A 17,923-nucleotide genomic window follows, 5' to 3' on the forward strand; every position below is an offset into this window, starting at 1 on the left:
CCTAGAGATGTTGAAGCATCTCTTTAACAGGTAAGAGTTTTGGGGAAAAATCAAAACCCCCAAAAGCTCCACCTGGACTCTATTCAAAGATCAAGTACATTTCAGTCCCAATCTTAACCAAAATCAACAGACAGACTTTCTGAGATGAAAATGTAAGTGCACAAAATAGTCAAAATATATTTATTCTTACTTCGTATTTAGACTCTTTAATCAGGGATCACATATTTAAGTTCAGCTTTGTGTGGAGAATTCCTTGTCTGAGTCAAGATTTCAAAAGGAATACTACTTTGGGAGAACAGAGGGGAAAAACCCCTATTTTTTCTTCACAGATATTTTCTGATTCGTGTATTAAAGCACAACAATAAAGACAGTCAAACCTTACTGTTTTTCTTTTTTTGTCGATAGCTTCTAATATTTACATGAAACTTACTGTTTCTGTTTACGAATGCAAACTTTTTTCTACTTGTATTGTCTCACTGATTGGCTAGTTGTAGTCTTTGCCTAGTACAAAAATACAAGTAGCCCATCGATTATCTTTCCTCTTTCATTTTGTTGTTACACATTATGGATTAAATATGCAAATTCAGTGCATTTATATGGAAATTTGCTCTGAGAAAAAGACTAACATGAAAGATGCATGGGAGCTGGTTGCTGGCTGAATGAGCATTCGGAATTTACTGGCTTGCTTCTGTAGTGAGAAATCTGGCCCAGGTGGAGAGGAGAGGGAAGAGGAGAGGAGAAGAAAAAGAGGAGAGGAGAAAGAGGAGAGGAAAGGGAAAAAAACAATGACCAAGATTTAAAAAGCTTTCTTTGTACTAACAAGCATAAATTAGCATTATAAAGATATTGACAGGTTTACCAGTCGTATTTTGCTGTATTGCAGATTTAGTGCTGTTCCAGTAGATGGCACTAATTACATAAACAATTCGCTAAAATAAATTTTTTAAAAAAAGTGAAAGCACAGGTATTAATTCTCAAAATCTCAGTATTATTTCACAGTATACAAAAGAAAATTAGATAGAACATATTATTTCACTATATTTTCCATCTCAGTATAATTCAACATCACAAATAGTGATAGTTTGCATAATGCATAATAATGCTTCTATCTATTTATGTCTCAGAAAAGAATAATCAACATTCTAATCAATGTTACCAATTTGAGCTGTCATGTTTTATCCAACATTTAGGATTTGGTTGCTTGGTCCTCTCAGAGATTAGAAGTGGTCTTATGGTTTTATGACTGAAAGAATTTAAACATTTAGAAAGACTCTGACCTTAGTTACCAGTAAATCTGAGGAAGTCCTTTTTTTATATATATTGATAGCACAAGTTGTTCATCTCCTTCTCTAATAATCAATGCATGTGATCATTTTATGGTGATCTGAGGTTTATTCTTTTTCTTTCTCTTTTTACTTCAGCAATTTGCAAAAGAAATACGACAATGGCAAATAAATGTAGATGTGGCAAATGACATGGCACTTAAGCTGCTCCGCGATTATTCAACAGATGACACCAGAAAAGTAGAACTGATGACAGATAACGTTAATGCGACGTGGGCTGCCATTAATAAGAGGTAGGATATAAATTCTGCTATTAGATTTGTTGTTAAACTTCATTAACACTCATTGTCCAGCTTTGGTTGGAGATTATAGAAGATGTAACTTTTGAAAATGGCATGATTGTAGTGAGAAAGGAAAGAATGATGATCTTCTGTCAGACTTTTCGGAAATATGTCTTTGGAATGCCATTTAATTCTCTCAAGTAAAATTTTGCCTCCTGCCAATTTTCCTCTGCTGTAACAAGTTGCCAACTAATTTCAGTTGATAGGTTATATATTTCAAATATTTAAAATGAGATGTTTCGTGCTTCTCTGTACTACCTCCACATCGCAATTACTATAGTGATTTTGAGTCATAAACTGAATCTGAAAATGACAGATATATCCTATTGAAGCAGGTTCAAAGCAGAAATGTTATCCTATACCTTTGAAGCAAATCTCTAGTCAGGAAAGTTTTATTAGATCCTTGATCACATCCTTGATTACATTTCATAGTCTTGCAGTGTTTGGTTTAGATACCAATTCCTTACTAAAAACAATTTTTGCAGCTTGCTATCAAATTATGAATCATCCAAAACACTATCTATGAGATCAGAATGTATTGCAGAATAAAAATTGCTTTCTTTATAGTAGTAAAAGAGTTTTAAATCATTGCACATTAGATGAGATACATAAAAATTAAATCAAAGTTGTTTTAATCAGTATCTTGGATTAAGTTTTATAGCTTATAACTGAAAACAGAACTGAATTAGATCCTAACATATTTTTAATTAAAGTCTATGAACAAGGCCATAAAAGTCAGTTTAGTTAAATATATAATAAATTCAGGAGATCTTCTCGCATAATGGCAGTTACTTAAATCACTGATGACTCCAGAAATTTATTCCCACTTTTTATTTAATTTTTTAAGAAGTTGATATTCATATGAATGAGTCACTTTAATAGCATTTTTTCTGAAGCAGACTTGCCACTGACTTAAGATCCTGTTTAAATGAGAGAAGAGATGCTAATGATATCCACTAAAAGAAAACCACATGATAATTCTAAAGCTTTTTGTTTTAACAAGCGCAATAACTAAACTGAGAAATTAGTGTAAACATTCAGTTAATACCTGTTTGCATTTCTCCTGTTATAGTAGTAACCATTTTAGCCTTATTAGGAGTAGCCATATTTTTAATAAAAAATGTTTTGCTCTCTGTGGTCTGAGAAACAGACTGGGGGGAACATCTGTTCCTGGATGAGAAAGGCTGGGTGTCTAATGCTCAAAAGTATTTTCCATGAGTAGGTAAAATCAGTGGCTCGAAAGGGTTAGGTGAGAGAACCTAAGGAAATTGCTTTTGCTATACGTAGAACTACAGCCCTGCTTGGCGAGATGGCTTTGTAATCCTGAAGTCCAGGATAGGTCTGTAGCTGCTGTGGATGCTCAGGTAGCAATTGTAGCTAAGAGTGCATCTTTAAATCTGTTAATGTTTCAAGCAGAAACCCAGGTGTGTCTAATGTTGCCTAAATGTGAGAATTGCCATTGTTGGCGGGACTCCTCAAGTACTAGGCTAACAGAGAGTACAAATTCTTCAAGACACATTCATTGCAAGCTTCTACAAAACCCACAGGCTTGTTCACAGCTCGTGTGTTGGATGAATGACTTTAGTAAACGTTTTATGTCTTAGAAGAGAGCTGTTTAGGTGACTGAGTTGATGTTTCCCATTAAGAAGTACAAAAGGATAGGATTAGGCTTGAACAAGCAACTGTAAAGCTAGAATTTCCGAGTTTTTGGTTGTGTGACTTTACTACCTTTCTAATATTTTTTTAATTCAGTGTTTTGCATATAATTTTTGTAAGACTTCTCATGATTTGGGAACTTGAAAAAAGAAGTGTGCTGCAGACAGTAGTTGATAAGCTTCTCTAAGGGCTGTATCACATTTCTATCTTTTTTGAGACATTGGTAAATATGGACGTACTAAGGCATCAAGTCAGAAAATGACTTGTACTTGGAAGATTTTCTTCACCTGTAGATTTTTCAGGTTTGCTTGAAGCAGTAGCCAGGCCTTTTGCTCATGGAGCAGCTCCTGAGAGAAGTCTTGCAAGAACCTCCTAGATTTGTTTTGCTAAGTAGCTCTGTGAAAAGAGAAGGTGGAGTCTATGGGCCTTTGGATGATTTAAATGCCAATTTGCTCTAGTGTTTGTTTGTGTCCCTCTACACTTCAGCTTTCAAGTTATTGTATAGAGCAAAACAAAGGTTTCTTTATGGTTTTGGGGATCTTTTGAACCATAAGAGAATATTTACTCGGTAGAAAGGAGACAGATGAACTGTTTGTCACAGGCTCACAGAAAGGCTAGTTCTCCACTGAGATGCATATGCAACCATTTCAGATATCTCCATGAGTGTTATTTTCATGTAGACCATAAGTAAGTAGTGCTCTGGTGACTCAGTGACCTTGCAGTGATGTAGAAATATATTCCAAATAATGGTCTTGACCATTTCTCCAGTATTTTAGAAATAGTTTTATCACTGTTTATACATGTCTTGAGTGCCAAGTGGCAATATTCTGCTTAAGATTTTGGTTTCTTCTCCCTATATCCTTAATTTAAATGGCCTAATTATTTTGTGGATGTATTCTTTTAACAAGAAAAATTAGGAGTGGCTTACATTGTTTTGAAATGGTTTTTCTCTAACCTGCCATTAATATCAGAACTGTGTGTCAGTGTAAAAAATGTGAAACCTCCTTTTCCATGAACCAGGTTAGTAAAACAACAGGCAGGCAAGCAGCAGTAAAATTCCACTTTGCCTGTTGGTAATAATTCAGCCAAAGCAAGTACTTTAGTCATTAAGGCAACATCTGCCAGCTTGTGTTTTGTTTTGCTTAAGTAGATTTGTAGCTGATTGCTGTGTGTTTACCCTTTGCCTTACTGTTCTGTTTTATAACATTGAACTATAACAAATAACATTCTAACTCCATTAATAGCTAAGTTGGTGAGTGCTTGATGGTTGCTTCACTTTTTTCACTTGCCATTTTTTAATTTTTATTTTTGTTGTTGATACTGCAAAGATACACTAAAAAGCACATGAACTGATCAGCTGGGCAAAAGCCAGAGTGACTTCTAACAGGTCTCTTCCTCTTCTCTTTAGAAATGTTGGCTTTCCAAGAAATAACTATATCATTTAAGCTGAGGCAATTAAGGAGAAAGCAATCTATATTGCTTTGTATTAATAAAAATAAATCTGAGAGATGAACTAAATATTCCCAAGAGAAAAAAATACAATGAAGGAAGCAACCATTAGCAATTTACTATATAAAAAATGTTTGTTATGGTAGTATTATGTTACTTCCTTCTTTTGTGAGCACTCATTTTATGTAAATTATCATGTAAAACATAAACAGTTGCTTAAATTTGTTCCTTTCCTGGGAATTCACAAAATGTGTTTAAATTTCACTAACAAATATTAATCTAAAAAGGGACTTAGACCTTTCTTAAGTGAAGCATATATTATGACAATAATGTACTCTGAGAATTGGTTAGGACTCCAACCCATCACTATCTAACAGACATCTTCAAATATTTTCATCGCCCACCAGTTTCTATGCTCAAATTCAATGGAACTCAGGCTGCACAGTACATGGTAAGAGCTTTCACTGCTCAAGATGCTTTTTTTGGCTCCTGAGACAAGATACAGGACACACAGATCAGTCAAAACATAAAAAGTAACCTTTTTTTTTTCCCAGTACAAGGTATGGGCAGTGAAGAATCAATATATAACTAGATTTATATTATTGTTATTAGTTTAAGTTGTAGGGAGTTAGAGAGGGAGTGGCAAGGAGTTGAGTTTCTAGGCAACCTATTTGAAAGGTCTGAGATACCAACTCCCATATTTATCTAAGAATGGTGTTAATTCTCTAATGCAGCCAGTTGTACAAACACCTTGATTTTACATGTCAGCTGGACAGTATGAAATGCAAATGGTCAAACAAACTAAGGACATAAACAGTACAAAAGTATGATGCATACCTGTTTCCTATGTAAATGCATAATGTAACAGTAATTATAAGTGTGAAAAAGGTCATAATGTAGTTTTGGTCTTTGAGCAGCAAACCTTTCCTTATCAGTGATTGATGGTTATAAGAAGACAATTGTTAGAATGTAAACTTTATCTGTACATAATGTTTGTAAGTATAATTTTATTGCCTGCACAGAAAGATCTTGACCATTCTGCTGGCAACAGGTTTTATTAGTATACTGTACCTGTCCTAACACTACTTTGCTTTATGGCACTTGTGGAAGTAACCACATTTGCATTACAGTTGAATTGCATTCTGGGTGAGAAAAACTACATTTACACATCAGCAACAGCCAGGATTATGAAGTGTGTTAAGTTATACTGAAGATTTATAGTTGGTTTCAGTAGCTAGACCTTTCTGGGAGCCATCTCTGAAGAGTTTATTTGTTCATTTGGTGTTGGATTGCTGAAGTCAAGAAGGAAAGAATTCCCAATATGCTTTATTTTGAAAGAATATTCCCATCTTCTAGGTTCTCCAAGCAAACTCATCATTTTACCTTCTGTTCTTCTATTGCTTTGAAGGTTGGTCCACATACCTAAAATCTGTATAATTCCATGTGTATGAATCACAGAATCACAGAATCACAGAATGTTAGGGATTGGAAGGGACCTCAAAAGATCATCTAGTCCAATCCCCCTGCCGGGGCAGGATTGCCTAGACCATATCACACAGGAACGCGTCCAGGCGGGTTTTGAATGTCTCCAGAGAAGGAGACTCCACAACCTCTCTGGGCAGCCTGTTCCAGTGTTCAGTCACCCTTACAGTAAAGAAGTTTTTCCTCAAATTTAAGTGGAACCTCCTGTGCTCCAGCTTGCACCCATTGCCCCTTGTCCTGTCAAGGGATGTCACTGAGAAGAGCCTGGCTCCATCCTCTTGACACTTGCCCTTTACATATTTATAAACATTAATGAGGTCACCCCTCAGTCTCCTCTTCTCTAAGCTAAAGAGACCCAGCTCCCTCAGCCTCTCCTCATAAGGGAGATGTTCCACTCCCTTAATCATCTTCGTGGCTCTGCGCTGGACTCTCTCTAGCAGTTCCCTGTCCTTCTTGAACTGAGGGGCCCAGAACTGGACACAATACTCCAGATGCGGCCTCACCAGGGCAGAGTAGAGGGGGAGGAGAACCTCTCTCGACCTGCTGACCACACCCCTTCTAATACACCCCAGGATGCCATTGGCCTTCTTGGCCACAAGGGCACACTGCTGGCTCATGGTCATCCTGCTGTCCACTAGGACCCCCAGGTCCCTTTCCCCTACGCTGCTCTCCAACAGCTCTGTCCCCAACTTGTACTGGTACATGGGGTTGTTCTTGCCCAGATGCAGGACTCTACACTTGCCCTTGTTATATTTCATTAAATTTCTCCCCGCCCAACTCTCCAGCCTGTCCAGGTCTCTCTGAATGGCTGCGCAGCCTTCCGGCATCTCTGCCACTCCTCCCAGTTTTGTGTCATCAGCGAACTTGCTGACAGCGCACTCTAATCCCTCATCCAAGTCATTAATGTATATATTGAATAGAACTGGTCCCAGAACCGACCCTTGCGGAACTCCGCTAGACACAGACCTCCAACTGGACTCTGTCCCGCTGACCACTACTCTCTGGCTTCTTTCCTTCAGCCAGTTTACAATCCACCTCACTACCCGATCATCCAGACCACACTTCCCCAGTTTAGCTGCGAGGATGCTGTGGGAGACCGTGTCAAACGCTTTACTGAAATCGAGATAGACCACATCCACAGCTTTACCATCATCTATCCACCGGGTAACATCCTCATAAAAGGCTATCAAGTTGGTTGAGCAAGACTTCCCGTTGGTGAAGCCATGCTGAGTGCCCCTAATGATCCCCCTGTCCTTGATGTGCCTAGAGACAGCACCAAGAACAAGTTGCTCCATCACCTTTCCAGGGATGGAGGTGAGGCTGACTGGTCTATAGTTACCCGGGTCCTCCTTCCTGCCCTTTTTGAAGACTGGAGTGACATTCGCTTTCCTCCAGTCCTCAGGCACCTCTCCCGTTGCCCACGACTTAGCAAAGATGATGGAGAGTGGCCTAGCAATGACTTCCGCCAGCTCCCTCAGCACCCGCAGGTGCATCCCATCAGGGCCCATGGATTTATGGATGTCCAGGTTGCTTAATTGGTCCCTGACCCAGCCCTCATCAACCAAGACAGATTCCTCCTCTATCCTGACTTCTTCTGAGGCCTCAGGGGTCTATTGAATGAACATCTATTATAGTTCTTTGTGCAGGCACGCTTTCTTTGAGCACAGTGAAACAACTAAATTAAAAATGTAAGTGGCCATGGGAACCTCGTTTACGCCATGGGAAGCATGTTTACACGTCTGTGCCTGCAGTTGTTTTCCTGGCTATAGAGCTGCATTCGTGTGGGTGTAAGCAAGAAACCGTTGCAAATGTAATACTTCAGATTAAGATGACAATTGTCAAATGTCATTTTCCATGTCATTTTTTTCTTTTTTTCCAAAAGAAACCATAGTATGATAATTTTTATTTTTATCCTCATGTTGAGGTGATTTTTTGATTGTTTTTGAAATAATTTTGCCAGGCTCAAGAAAGTAGATATGTAGAGTGATTGCTTTTTTACAACCCATGTGTCATGCTGAAGCTTGTTATTTACACCAGCTTAACAATAGATACTAATTTAACATTGCTAAGACTACTGGAAAACATTGCAATTGTAGGGCAATTATTTTGTTTTGTAAGACATGTTGAAAATACATGTTTATCTTTGTTGTTTCTACTATTTAAAAAAGTAAATTTTCAATCTAGGTGTTTGTCACATGCTGTCTTTGAGAACTTTGCTTGGTTTTAATTCTATACGGACTTAAGTACTTAGTAGAACTATTCACATTGAATGAAAGCGAGTCTCTGCAGTCTCAGGTATCACACTCAAGATTGTGTTAAGGAGCAAATAATTTTATATGTCAGCATGTTTTTCTGAAGAGCTAATGTAGCTCTGTTGACTATTCTTTTGAATAGGAGGAGAAACAAAGTTTTCAAAAAAGCATTTAATCCAGAACTCTTCTGGAAAATCTGAATTTTATATGGGGTCCTAATGTCTTTCCTATTAGACAAAAGGGTACAAGAACCCTTTAATTTTCATGAAACTAATTTGTCTCACTAATTTGTCACTATAGCACTCCATGTTTCTCAGAAGTTACTCTCCAGCAGAGTTAGCAACATTGCCAAACTCTAAAGAAAAACTCTTTATTAGCTGCTTGTGATGCAAGAATGTTAAGGCTTTTGTGTTTAAAATAGGGGTATCTTCAAAGTTACCCAAGAGTTGTTTTCAGATAAAGGATTAAAGTATTTTTTTGTTTTCTTTGTTCCACTCTGTTACTATTATTTTAAAAAAAATAGTGTACCCTCAAAAAAAGGACTATAAAAAGGGTGAGAATACTACTCTGGCAAGGTTTAGATGTCCTGAGTTTAATTTGAGATATTTGTTGATTTATGTTTTACTTGATTAAATATTGTCCCTTAACATATACATACTAAAAAGTATACCTAAAATGCCATTTGGGGGAGAGGGATTGTTTTATGATGATAGATAAAAGGTTACCTATTTGAAAGACATTCCACTAACTGCCTATGCTCTCAAACAAATATTTATGTACAAAATATAATCTCAAGCTTATCAGCAATGACATCAGTTAACATTGCTTTGTTACTTTTTCTTCCTAATGCCCCTAAGAATGATGAAATTTCAACCACATATCGGAAAAAGCACAAAAAAAATAAGTAAAAATGCCAGACGAAGCTCCTATAAATAGGAGATCTTGAAAGTCGTCTTAACTGCTTATACTCTAGTTTTCACCTTTGTTCTCCACTCAGCTGACAGTGCTTTTTGTGCAGTACTGACACCAGTATGTGGATCCAAGACGAGAAGTCAACGGAGGGTACTGAATATTTGTGGTTTACTTTGTGAGAGGATAGTCTTGGATATGCAATGCTTTAAAAATTCTGGTAGGATGAGCTGAAAAAGCAATGTTACCCTGAATATGGTGTGATTCATCATTTCCACCTTTGTGAACGTATTCTTGTGTTTTTTGAGAAACTCTTTTAGGATTAAAAAAAAAGGAAAGAGTTCTTGAGTTATCTGAAATAACTCAAGTGGGTAGCATCAGTAATACAGTACTCGACTAAAAGGTTCTATGGATCCTTGTGACTTCAGGGACATGTTTCTTAAAACTCTTAATATCAATGTGAATAAACTTAATGTTCCCACCTCTTGAATAGATATATCTGTAGGCTGGTACCTTTATCACTTCCAGAAAGGCAATATATCATCTGTAGGTCTACCAAGTCCTCCCAGGGACAAACAGAAATGACCTCAAAGAGAAAAGTGTTGTTCTTAAATTAATTGTTTTTTTCCCAACTTCTCTGTCCCACAAGAGGCATGCTGAGTTTTTTTAGACACCATGAATTCAGCTGATTTATAGTTTAGTGGTATGGGTTGTTAACTGTAATCTAATGTTAATGATTTCATTATAGACAATTAAGGAGGAAGACAGCACTGGCATTTTGCAAAGAGACCTTCAGCTTCAAATACTGAGAGCAAGTTAATAATTAAAACTAAGAAGGAAAAGTGAAAGTAGAACATCTAGAAGACCACTCCTTACTGCTCAGACAGCTGCTTTTTTTCACATTCTCTGTTTATATTTTGGTCTTGAGTGAAATAGAATTCTGCTGCTTTGTTCATATTTACAGTGTGTTAAATGCTGTTTATTCCTTTCTGACGAAAATGAGAACAGTTCTCATGTTATAATGAAATCCAACTGGAAAAAATCATTAAATAGTTTATGGCACAGAATTCTAAAGGGAGAGAGATTTCATGGACTAACTTGAATCATAACCAGATCTTAATTTGGACATTTCAAATAAACTCTTCATTTGAGAAATCTCACTCTTTTGCATCCACAGGAGGAGCAAGGTACTAAGGAAGACATAAGTAAGCCTGATTTTGTGAAAGAAAGAACAGAAATGTCAATTTTTGTTCTTACTACAGTAGAAGATTAAGACAATTGTATTGTTCTTTTTCTTAAAGGTGAGATTTTCTGAAGTAATTACAGAGTTTTAGTCTCTATTTGAACAAGAACAGAAGCTAATACCCTGTGCCCTGAAAGTCCAACCCTAAAACTGTTTCATATTAGTCTGCAGATAAATTAGCAAACTGTAGCAAACTGATTATTGCTCTCACCCAAAGCTCATTGCAACAAATGGATGTCTTTCCTCTCCCCTCAATAGACTTCTTATCGGACTTCATGTCCTTTAAAACAAACAACTGAAGAGAAATTAATAAAGCTGATGGACTAGCAGAGTGCCAGCGAAAAAGGAATTTGACCTTAGTTGTCATTTTTTGCTTACATTATTATTCTTGTGATAGCCTTGTTTTGTTTTCCCTGGTGTTTTCTATGTTGAGGTGGGTTTTTTTTCAGCATTTCCTTGCTACTGCAGACTTTGGTGCTTCATGATTGTTTAGCTTCTGCTCAGCTGCTGTGCAGGCAGTGTAAGCTTCCCCCTCACTGGCTTGTCAGTCATGCTTGAAACTGAGAAGATAATTCAGTCTGCCTATTAAATTTTTAGTCTCTCTTTGAAAGTTACTACCAAATGTCTCAATTTGACAACAGTAGTACTTGCCTCTTGTGTGGCTGTGTTTTAACTACAAATGAAATTTCAACCACGCATTGTTTTTATATAAACTCACAAAGAAATTGACAAATTACGAGTTGTTATCGTTCTGGATGGGGATCAGTGGCACACGAGGCTGGTGGTCATGACTCTTATTGACCAGGGCAGAGACCTGAGGAAGTGACAATACTGAGGGCAGATGGGAAAGCAACAGAATTAGCAATGTAATTTTCTTGCATGTCCTAAAATAAGGGTGGTGAGAAATCACTGAAGAAAGGTGAGATTAAACATGTAAATCTTGAGGACAGAGCTTTTAAAGTGTATCTGATACAGGTACATAGAAGGGGAAACAGTAAGGAAGCAAAGAATTTGTGAAAAGGAAAAGATCAGTATGTTGTTTTTGTTTAGCATCCATTATCAATCACATCTTGACCAATACCCCAAATTTAACTGTACTGTGCTACATTCCCTGACAAATTTAAAAAAAAATGTAGAGCTCTTCCCCGGCTACTAAGCATTATCTCTTGCAAACTATAAGAAATATTATCTCCTGCAAATGATAAGAAATAATAGCTCTTGGAATTACCACTCTAGCTGGCATATCTGCAGATTCTTCCTTTGTGCAAGGTACATAATCGGTTATGTATCTGATACATATCTACTTAAGCACAACAGTGCCTTGTGGCAATAAAATTATGCAGGTCCACTTTTTGTTAGTAAAGAAAAAAGTATTATTTTTATCTGTTCAAAATGTGCTATATATTTTTGAGATTCCATTTGTTCACTTGACACAGTATATGGTAAAAACAAATTTATTGGAATTACCTAAAATGCCAAGCTTGCAACAACTATTTCCCACTTACTGTATTTTATCTTATTAGTACCTTATGTTTTCTTTTTTATTTTCCTTATTTCTTTTTCTTGTTTTCTTTCCTATTATTTATATGCTTTCTTATTTTTTTGAATTCATGTCAAGTTAGACTTGAGTCTAATTTAGTGGTTGTTTTTTTAAAATGTAACTTGGATGCATTTTCTGTATGTCACAACCTGACATATATGCTGATTTTGGTTATTTTTTTTTGTTATAAAATGTGAAAGAGATGCTGCTATTTAGTATCAGTAATGGTAAACAGTTCAGAAATTTCGATGAGTTCTTGGTGCTTAGAGCGTGTCTGAGGTTGATACTTCAGCTATGTTAATTAATTACTGATAGTGTCTATTGCTCTGTTAGAAACTGTATGCATTTACTGATTCTGAGAGAGTAGATTTATTTTTGTGGTAGTCAAACTGTAAGTTTCACAGTGTGGTTTTACTCCAAGGGACGGGAGGCAATTCTTCTAGGGATGTCCTCTCCCTTTGTTCCTGTGGGACACCAGCAGAATAGACTTGTTCAAATAAGATGGCACTAAGAAACCATAGCTCAGATCTGCCTTTGGTGACATCCTTCTTTTTTTGTACTGTGCTGACCCCTTGGAGCTGTGGACTCTTGTCACTGTTACTTCTTTTCATATTGCTGAAAAAAAAGTAGAAACATGGAACATTTTTATTAAATTTTGCTTTGGCTAAACTGGTTTTCACATCATGTCACTACTTTAGTCACTTTATGTCTGATGTTACTCTCCTTTGTGCTGTCAGGTACCCAAGCCAGAATTAGAAGAGTGAGTTAAAGATAGACATAATATTTATTCCTTTTTTTTTTTTTACTAGTAATCTTTCAGATGCTAATATATATTATCTTCATTAAGCTGTTGGTCTTGATTTTAAATATGAAATTCCTTCATATTTAGGAAGCATAGGCTACAGCTACAGCTAGTTCAGAACCCAGCAGTGTATACTAAGTTTAAATCTTCCTCATAGCGTCTGGTATTTTGGACACATCTGTGTTGAATCTTTCTGCTGTCACATTCTTGATGATTTGTTCCATCTGTAATTATTCACAGTCCTTCCTGGGACTGACTAGTCGCTCTCCATTATCAGTCCTGGCTGACCGGGGAGGTCCCAGATGACTGGAGGCTGGCTAATGTAACGCCCATCCACAAGAAGGGCCGGAAAGAGGGTTCTGGGAACTGCAGACCTGTCAGCCTGACCTCGGTACCCGGCAAGGTCATGGGACAGATCGTCTTGAGTGCGATTACACAGCACATACAGGACAACCAGGGGATCAGGCCTAGTCAGCATGGGTTTAGGAAAGGCAGGTCCTGCCTCACCAACGTGATCTCTTTTTATGACCAGGTGACCCACCTAGTGGATGAGAGAAAGGCTGTGGATGTAGTATACCTGGACTTCAGCAAAGCCTTTGATACTGTCTCCCACGGCATTCTCCTGGATAAGCTGACAGCCCATGGCTTGGACAGGTGCACTCTTCACTGGGTTAAGAACTGGCTGGATGGCCGGGCCCAGAGTGTGGTGGTGAACAGTACCGCATCCAGTTGGTGTCCAGTCACTAGAGGTGTCCCACAGGGCTCAGTACTGGGCCCAGTTCTGCTTAATATCTTTATTGATGATCTCGATGAGGGGATCGAGTGCACCCTCAGTAAATTCACGGACGACACTAAGTTGGGTGGGAGTGTTGATCTGCCTGAGGGTAGGAAGGCTCTGCAGAGGCATCTGGACAGGTTAGATAGATGAGCCGAGACCAATGGTATGAAGTTCAACAAGGCCAAGTGCTGGGTCCTACACTTTGGTCATAACAACCCCATACAGCGCTACAGGCTGGAGGAAAAGTGGTTGGAAAGGGGCCCAGTGGAAAAGGACCTTGGGGTGTTGATCGATAGCCAGCTGAATATGAGCCAGCAGTGTGCCCAGGTGGCCAAGAAGGCCAACAGCATCCTGGCATGTATCAGGAATAGTGTCGCCAGCAGGACTAGGGAAGTAATTGTACCCCTGTACTCAGCACTGGTGAGGCCACACCTCGAGAACTGTGTCCAGTTCTGCGCCCCTCACTTCAAGAAAGACATTGAGGTGCTGGAGGGAGTCCAGAGGAGGGCAACAAAGCTGGTGAAGGCTCTAGAGGGTATGTCCTCTAAGGAGTGGCTGGGGGAACTGGGATTGTTTAGCCTGAAGACAAGGAGTCTGAGGGGAGACCTTATTGCTCGTTACAACTACCTGAAAGGAGATTGTAGAGGGGTGGGGATTGGCCTCTTCTCCCAGGCAACTAGCAACAGGACTAGAGGACATAGCCTCAAGCTTTGACAGGGGAGGTTCAGGTTAGACATTAGGAAAAGTTTCTTCACAGAAAGGGTTATTAGGCATTGGAATGGGCTACCCAGGGAGGTGCTAAAGTCATCATCCCTGGAGGTGTTTAAGAAAAAGAATAGATGTGGCACTTAGTGCCATGGTCTAGCTGACACAGTGGTGTTAGGTCAAAGGTTGGACTCGATGATCCCAGAGATCTCTTCCAACCTAGTTGATTCTGTGAAATAAATTCACGATCTTGCTCTTCACATCCTTTTCCCAATGGTTAATTAATTCACTGAATAACACCTAGTGCTGCTCCCTTGGGACAGGCTCCCCAATGCTCAGGGTTCAACTTTATTTATATTGACTATATTATATGTTCGTAATCTTAGTTTTGTTTCATTCAAGATATTTCTGTAACAAAACTCTGCATCCCTGCCATGGTTCTGAAATAGATCCTTGTATAGGAGTGGTGGGTAGTAAATAGATTATATTGTTTTATTGTTAGTTTTCATCTTTTGTTTCAATTAATCCTAAGAAAAAGTTGGCAAATGTATTTTTCTACAAGACATAGATTTTTATTGGTCCATAATACGCTTATTAAAGAAATGTAGAATGATATTTACACATGAAAGCAGAAATCTTCTTGAGCACCTATTCCCAATAGAGGGCTTCATTTCCATTTCTAATGGAAACAGAACACTTCAGTATTTGTATAGACGTATATATAGTCTTTACAGGTGGTTTCTTCTTCTAGGTAAATATTTGTTTGGGTACTGTCCGGTTATGGAGGGGTAGCATTTAGCTAGTTATAAATGTTAAAGTTTGTTGAACATAATTATATGTTCATGTGTTGTCATCAGCAGTTTACCACACGTATGAGGTGCTTAGCTCGGACCAGGTCAAATGAACTAGTCGTATTAAATTTACTAGAATAATGTCGCTACTTGATATTTGGGACTACTAAAATTAGCAAGATAAATAAGCTGCTCTTGTTCAGATTGTCATTCTGAAGAAGCTGCAGCACATTGAATAATCATATAGAGATCAGATTTGAATGTACGGTTGTCATTAAAAATATTTAACAATTTCAAGTAATTGACACAAACTATATTGCAGGTATTGGATAGCAGATGTTGGTCTTTTTTTAGATCACAAGTACAGATAATCAAGAAAGAATTACAGAAGATAAAATAAGAAATCAAATGCCATGTGGTTTTAAAAATATTTATTTCCTTGACTGTTCAGTGTTTTTATCTTTTAGATGAAGAGAAATTGTACAGTATATATAAATCACTCAGTAAATTATGGAAATTTAGAGAACTGTGGCTACTGCAAAACATGGAATTTGTGAGAAACACTATTCTAATACTGCATTTCTGTGTAATATTTTTATGACTAGTTTACACACAGTCTTGTGTACATACATCACACTGCAAGAGCAGAATGAAATGAAGGAGATCAAGTATATGATCCCAAGAAACAGAACTATAGTTTTTTCCCAGTGTTGTTGAAACTCCATAATAATAACTTATTAGTATTACTCTCTCATATTACCTCTGGTTATAGTTCCTGTTGTATTACAATCTTTTTGCAGTAGATCTTTTTTAATCACATTATCTCCTTATGCTACAATTTTCTTTTTTTTTTTACTAATGCACTTATACATTTACTTCTTCGCATTTTTAATAGGAAGGTTAACGAGTTGTCTGTAGTTCACCTGTGCATAACTAATAAATGTGTTAATATCAGTCGAACTTAATTTTTGTCGATTGCAAGACAAGGCAACCATCTCCAGCATTTACTTGAGGTTGAGAAAGTTAAGTTTTTCTGTTTTACTTTCTTATGATTCTTCTGAGAGAACCTGTCTCTTTTTTAGTGTTTTATATTATTTTTCCACCCATGAACTCTTAACAGACTTGTTCTAATCCAATTTCTAGGAATCCTTTGTAGTACTAGAATATAGCTTGAAAAATTAATATGACTACCATCTGAAAAAAGTAATATCCAAACCAAATAATGGGACATTGTCTGTGTGATCTACATCAATGGCACCCCTTGCTACTCGGTTATTTTCTTGCAATTTCTGTTGTGAGTATAGATTGGGTTTCACATCTGTAGTCACCTTTATGAATACAGGTCTCTGATAAAACAGAAACTTTTCCTGCTTTGTGCACTGTTCTTATATACCTTGTTAGAAAACCTGAGCCATGACTTGGCTCTGAATAAAGAGGAAAACATGAAATAGGGAATCATTTAGTGATTCAGATATTCTTGTAGGAAATAATAATGCAATGCTATAGTGACAGTGTAACAAAGCTCAATGCCATATCTTATGGGATGGGAAGGTGATTTTTATTTTAGACATTTTCATATACCTATGTACTCTAGGATGTATTTGTCCCAGCTGTCTGTCCAGGATTTAGGCACCAAGGTGTTTGTGTCTAAGTGTTTCATCCATACGAATTCCTTGGGATAACTCAGAGCACAGGGGACATCACTTAATGATTTGTCATCACGTCCCCTGTGTTCTTCTTAGGTCGTTGATAGTGTGCTGGATTTGGGATGTGCCTCCTGTGAACCTGGGTAAACAGCACATAACTCACTGTGAAATATGACCCATTTTATTTACTGGTTTTTGCCTTCTTGAAGTGAAGGGCCTGAGCAAACTGGGCATATATAAGTCCATGGGCACTGATGGGATGCCCCTGTGACTCTGGAGTGTGCAAAGAGAACAGAGCCAGGGTCTTCCCAGTGGTGCCCAGTGACAGGTCCAGAGGCAAGGGACACAAACTGAAATACAGGAGGGTCCCTCTGAATATCAGGAAACACTGCCTCATTGTGAGGTTGACTGAGTGCTGGCACAGGCTGCCTAGGGAGTCTGTGGAGTATCCATCCTTGGAGGTACTCGAAAGCTGTCTATAGATGGTCCTGTTAACTGGCTCTAGGGACTCTGCTTGACCATGGGATGTTGGACAAGATGACCTCCAGAAGTCCCTTCCAAGTTTCAAGTTCTGTGACTCCGTGACCAAATTTACGGAAATGAGCGACTGTCTGTTGACATGTTTTCTACTGATTTCTCTCAGGATCAGAAGTTAATATTGTTTCTTTAACCATACTGCAATCTAAAGTTACATTCTTTTATTGCTAATAGATAGTAAAAGTAGAGGATGGAATTTTTTAAAAATTTTCTTTTCAAAAGTATTCATCTGGAAAAATGTCTATAGTTATGTCTTCACATTTCTGGAGACTTTTCCCCCTCCATATGATGGATAAGAATTATTGCTTGCAAGGTCATTTGAGTATGTGTGCTACTTTTTTTTTTTTTCTCAAATACTATTTAACAGAGATGGATATATTAAAAAGAAAATAGCTATCGAGTTAATATTTTAGAATGTATTGCCATACCCTTTCACCTGTGAAAAACTATAAATGTAAACATTTTTCCTGGAAGATGAGCTGGGATGCAGTTTTTCACCTCATTGGAAA

The 17,923-nt window shown here is 37.7% G+C and overlaps 1 protein-coding gene across 1 annotated transcript in view; it reads left to right on the top strand.

The window, feature by feature from the left end:
* DMD (dystrophin) overlaps nt 1–17,923 on the top strand; it is a 1,374,504-nt gene that overhangs the window by 1,054,499 nt on the left and 302,082 nt on the right. Inside the window, 1 exon segment of the mRNA XM_068422827.1 lies at nt 1,422–1,576. Coding sequence (XP_068278928.1) covers nt 1,422–1,576 — 155 coding nt within the window.

This window comes from Nyctibius grandis, chromosome 2, assembly GCF_013368605.1.
Source record: "Nyctibius grandis isolate bNycGra1 chromosome 2, bNycGra1.pri, whole genome shotgun sequence".
Classification (NCBI taxonomy): domain Eukaryota; kingdom Metazoa; phylum Chordata; class Aves; order Nyctibiiformes; family Nyctibiidae; genus Nyctibius; species Nyctibius grandis.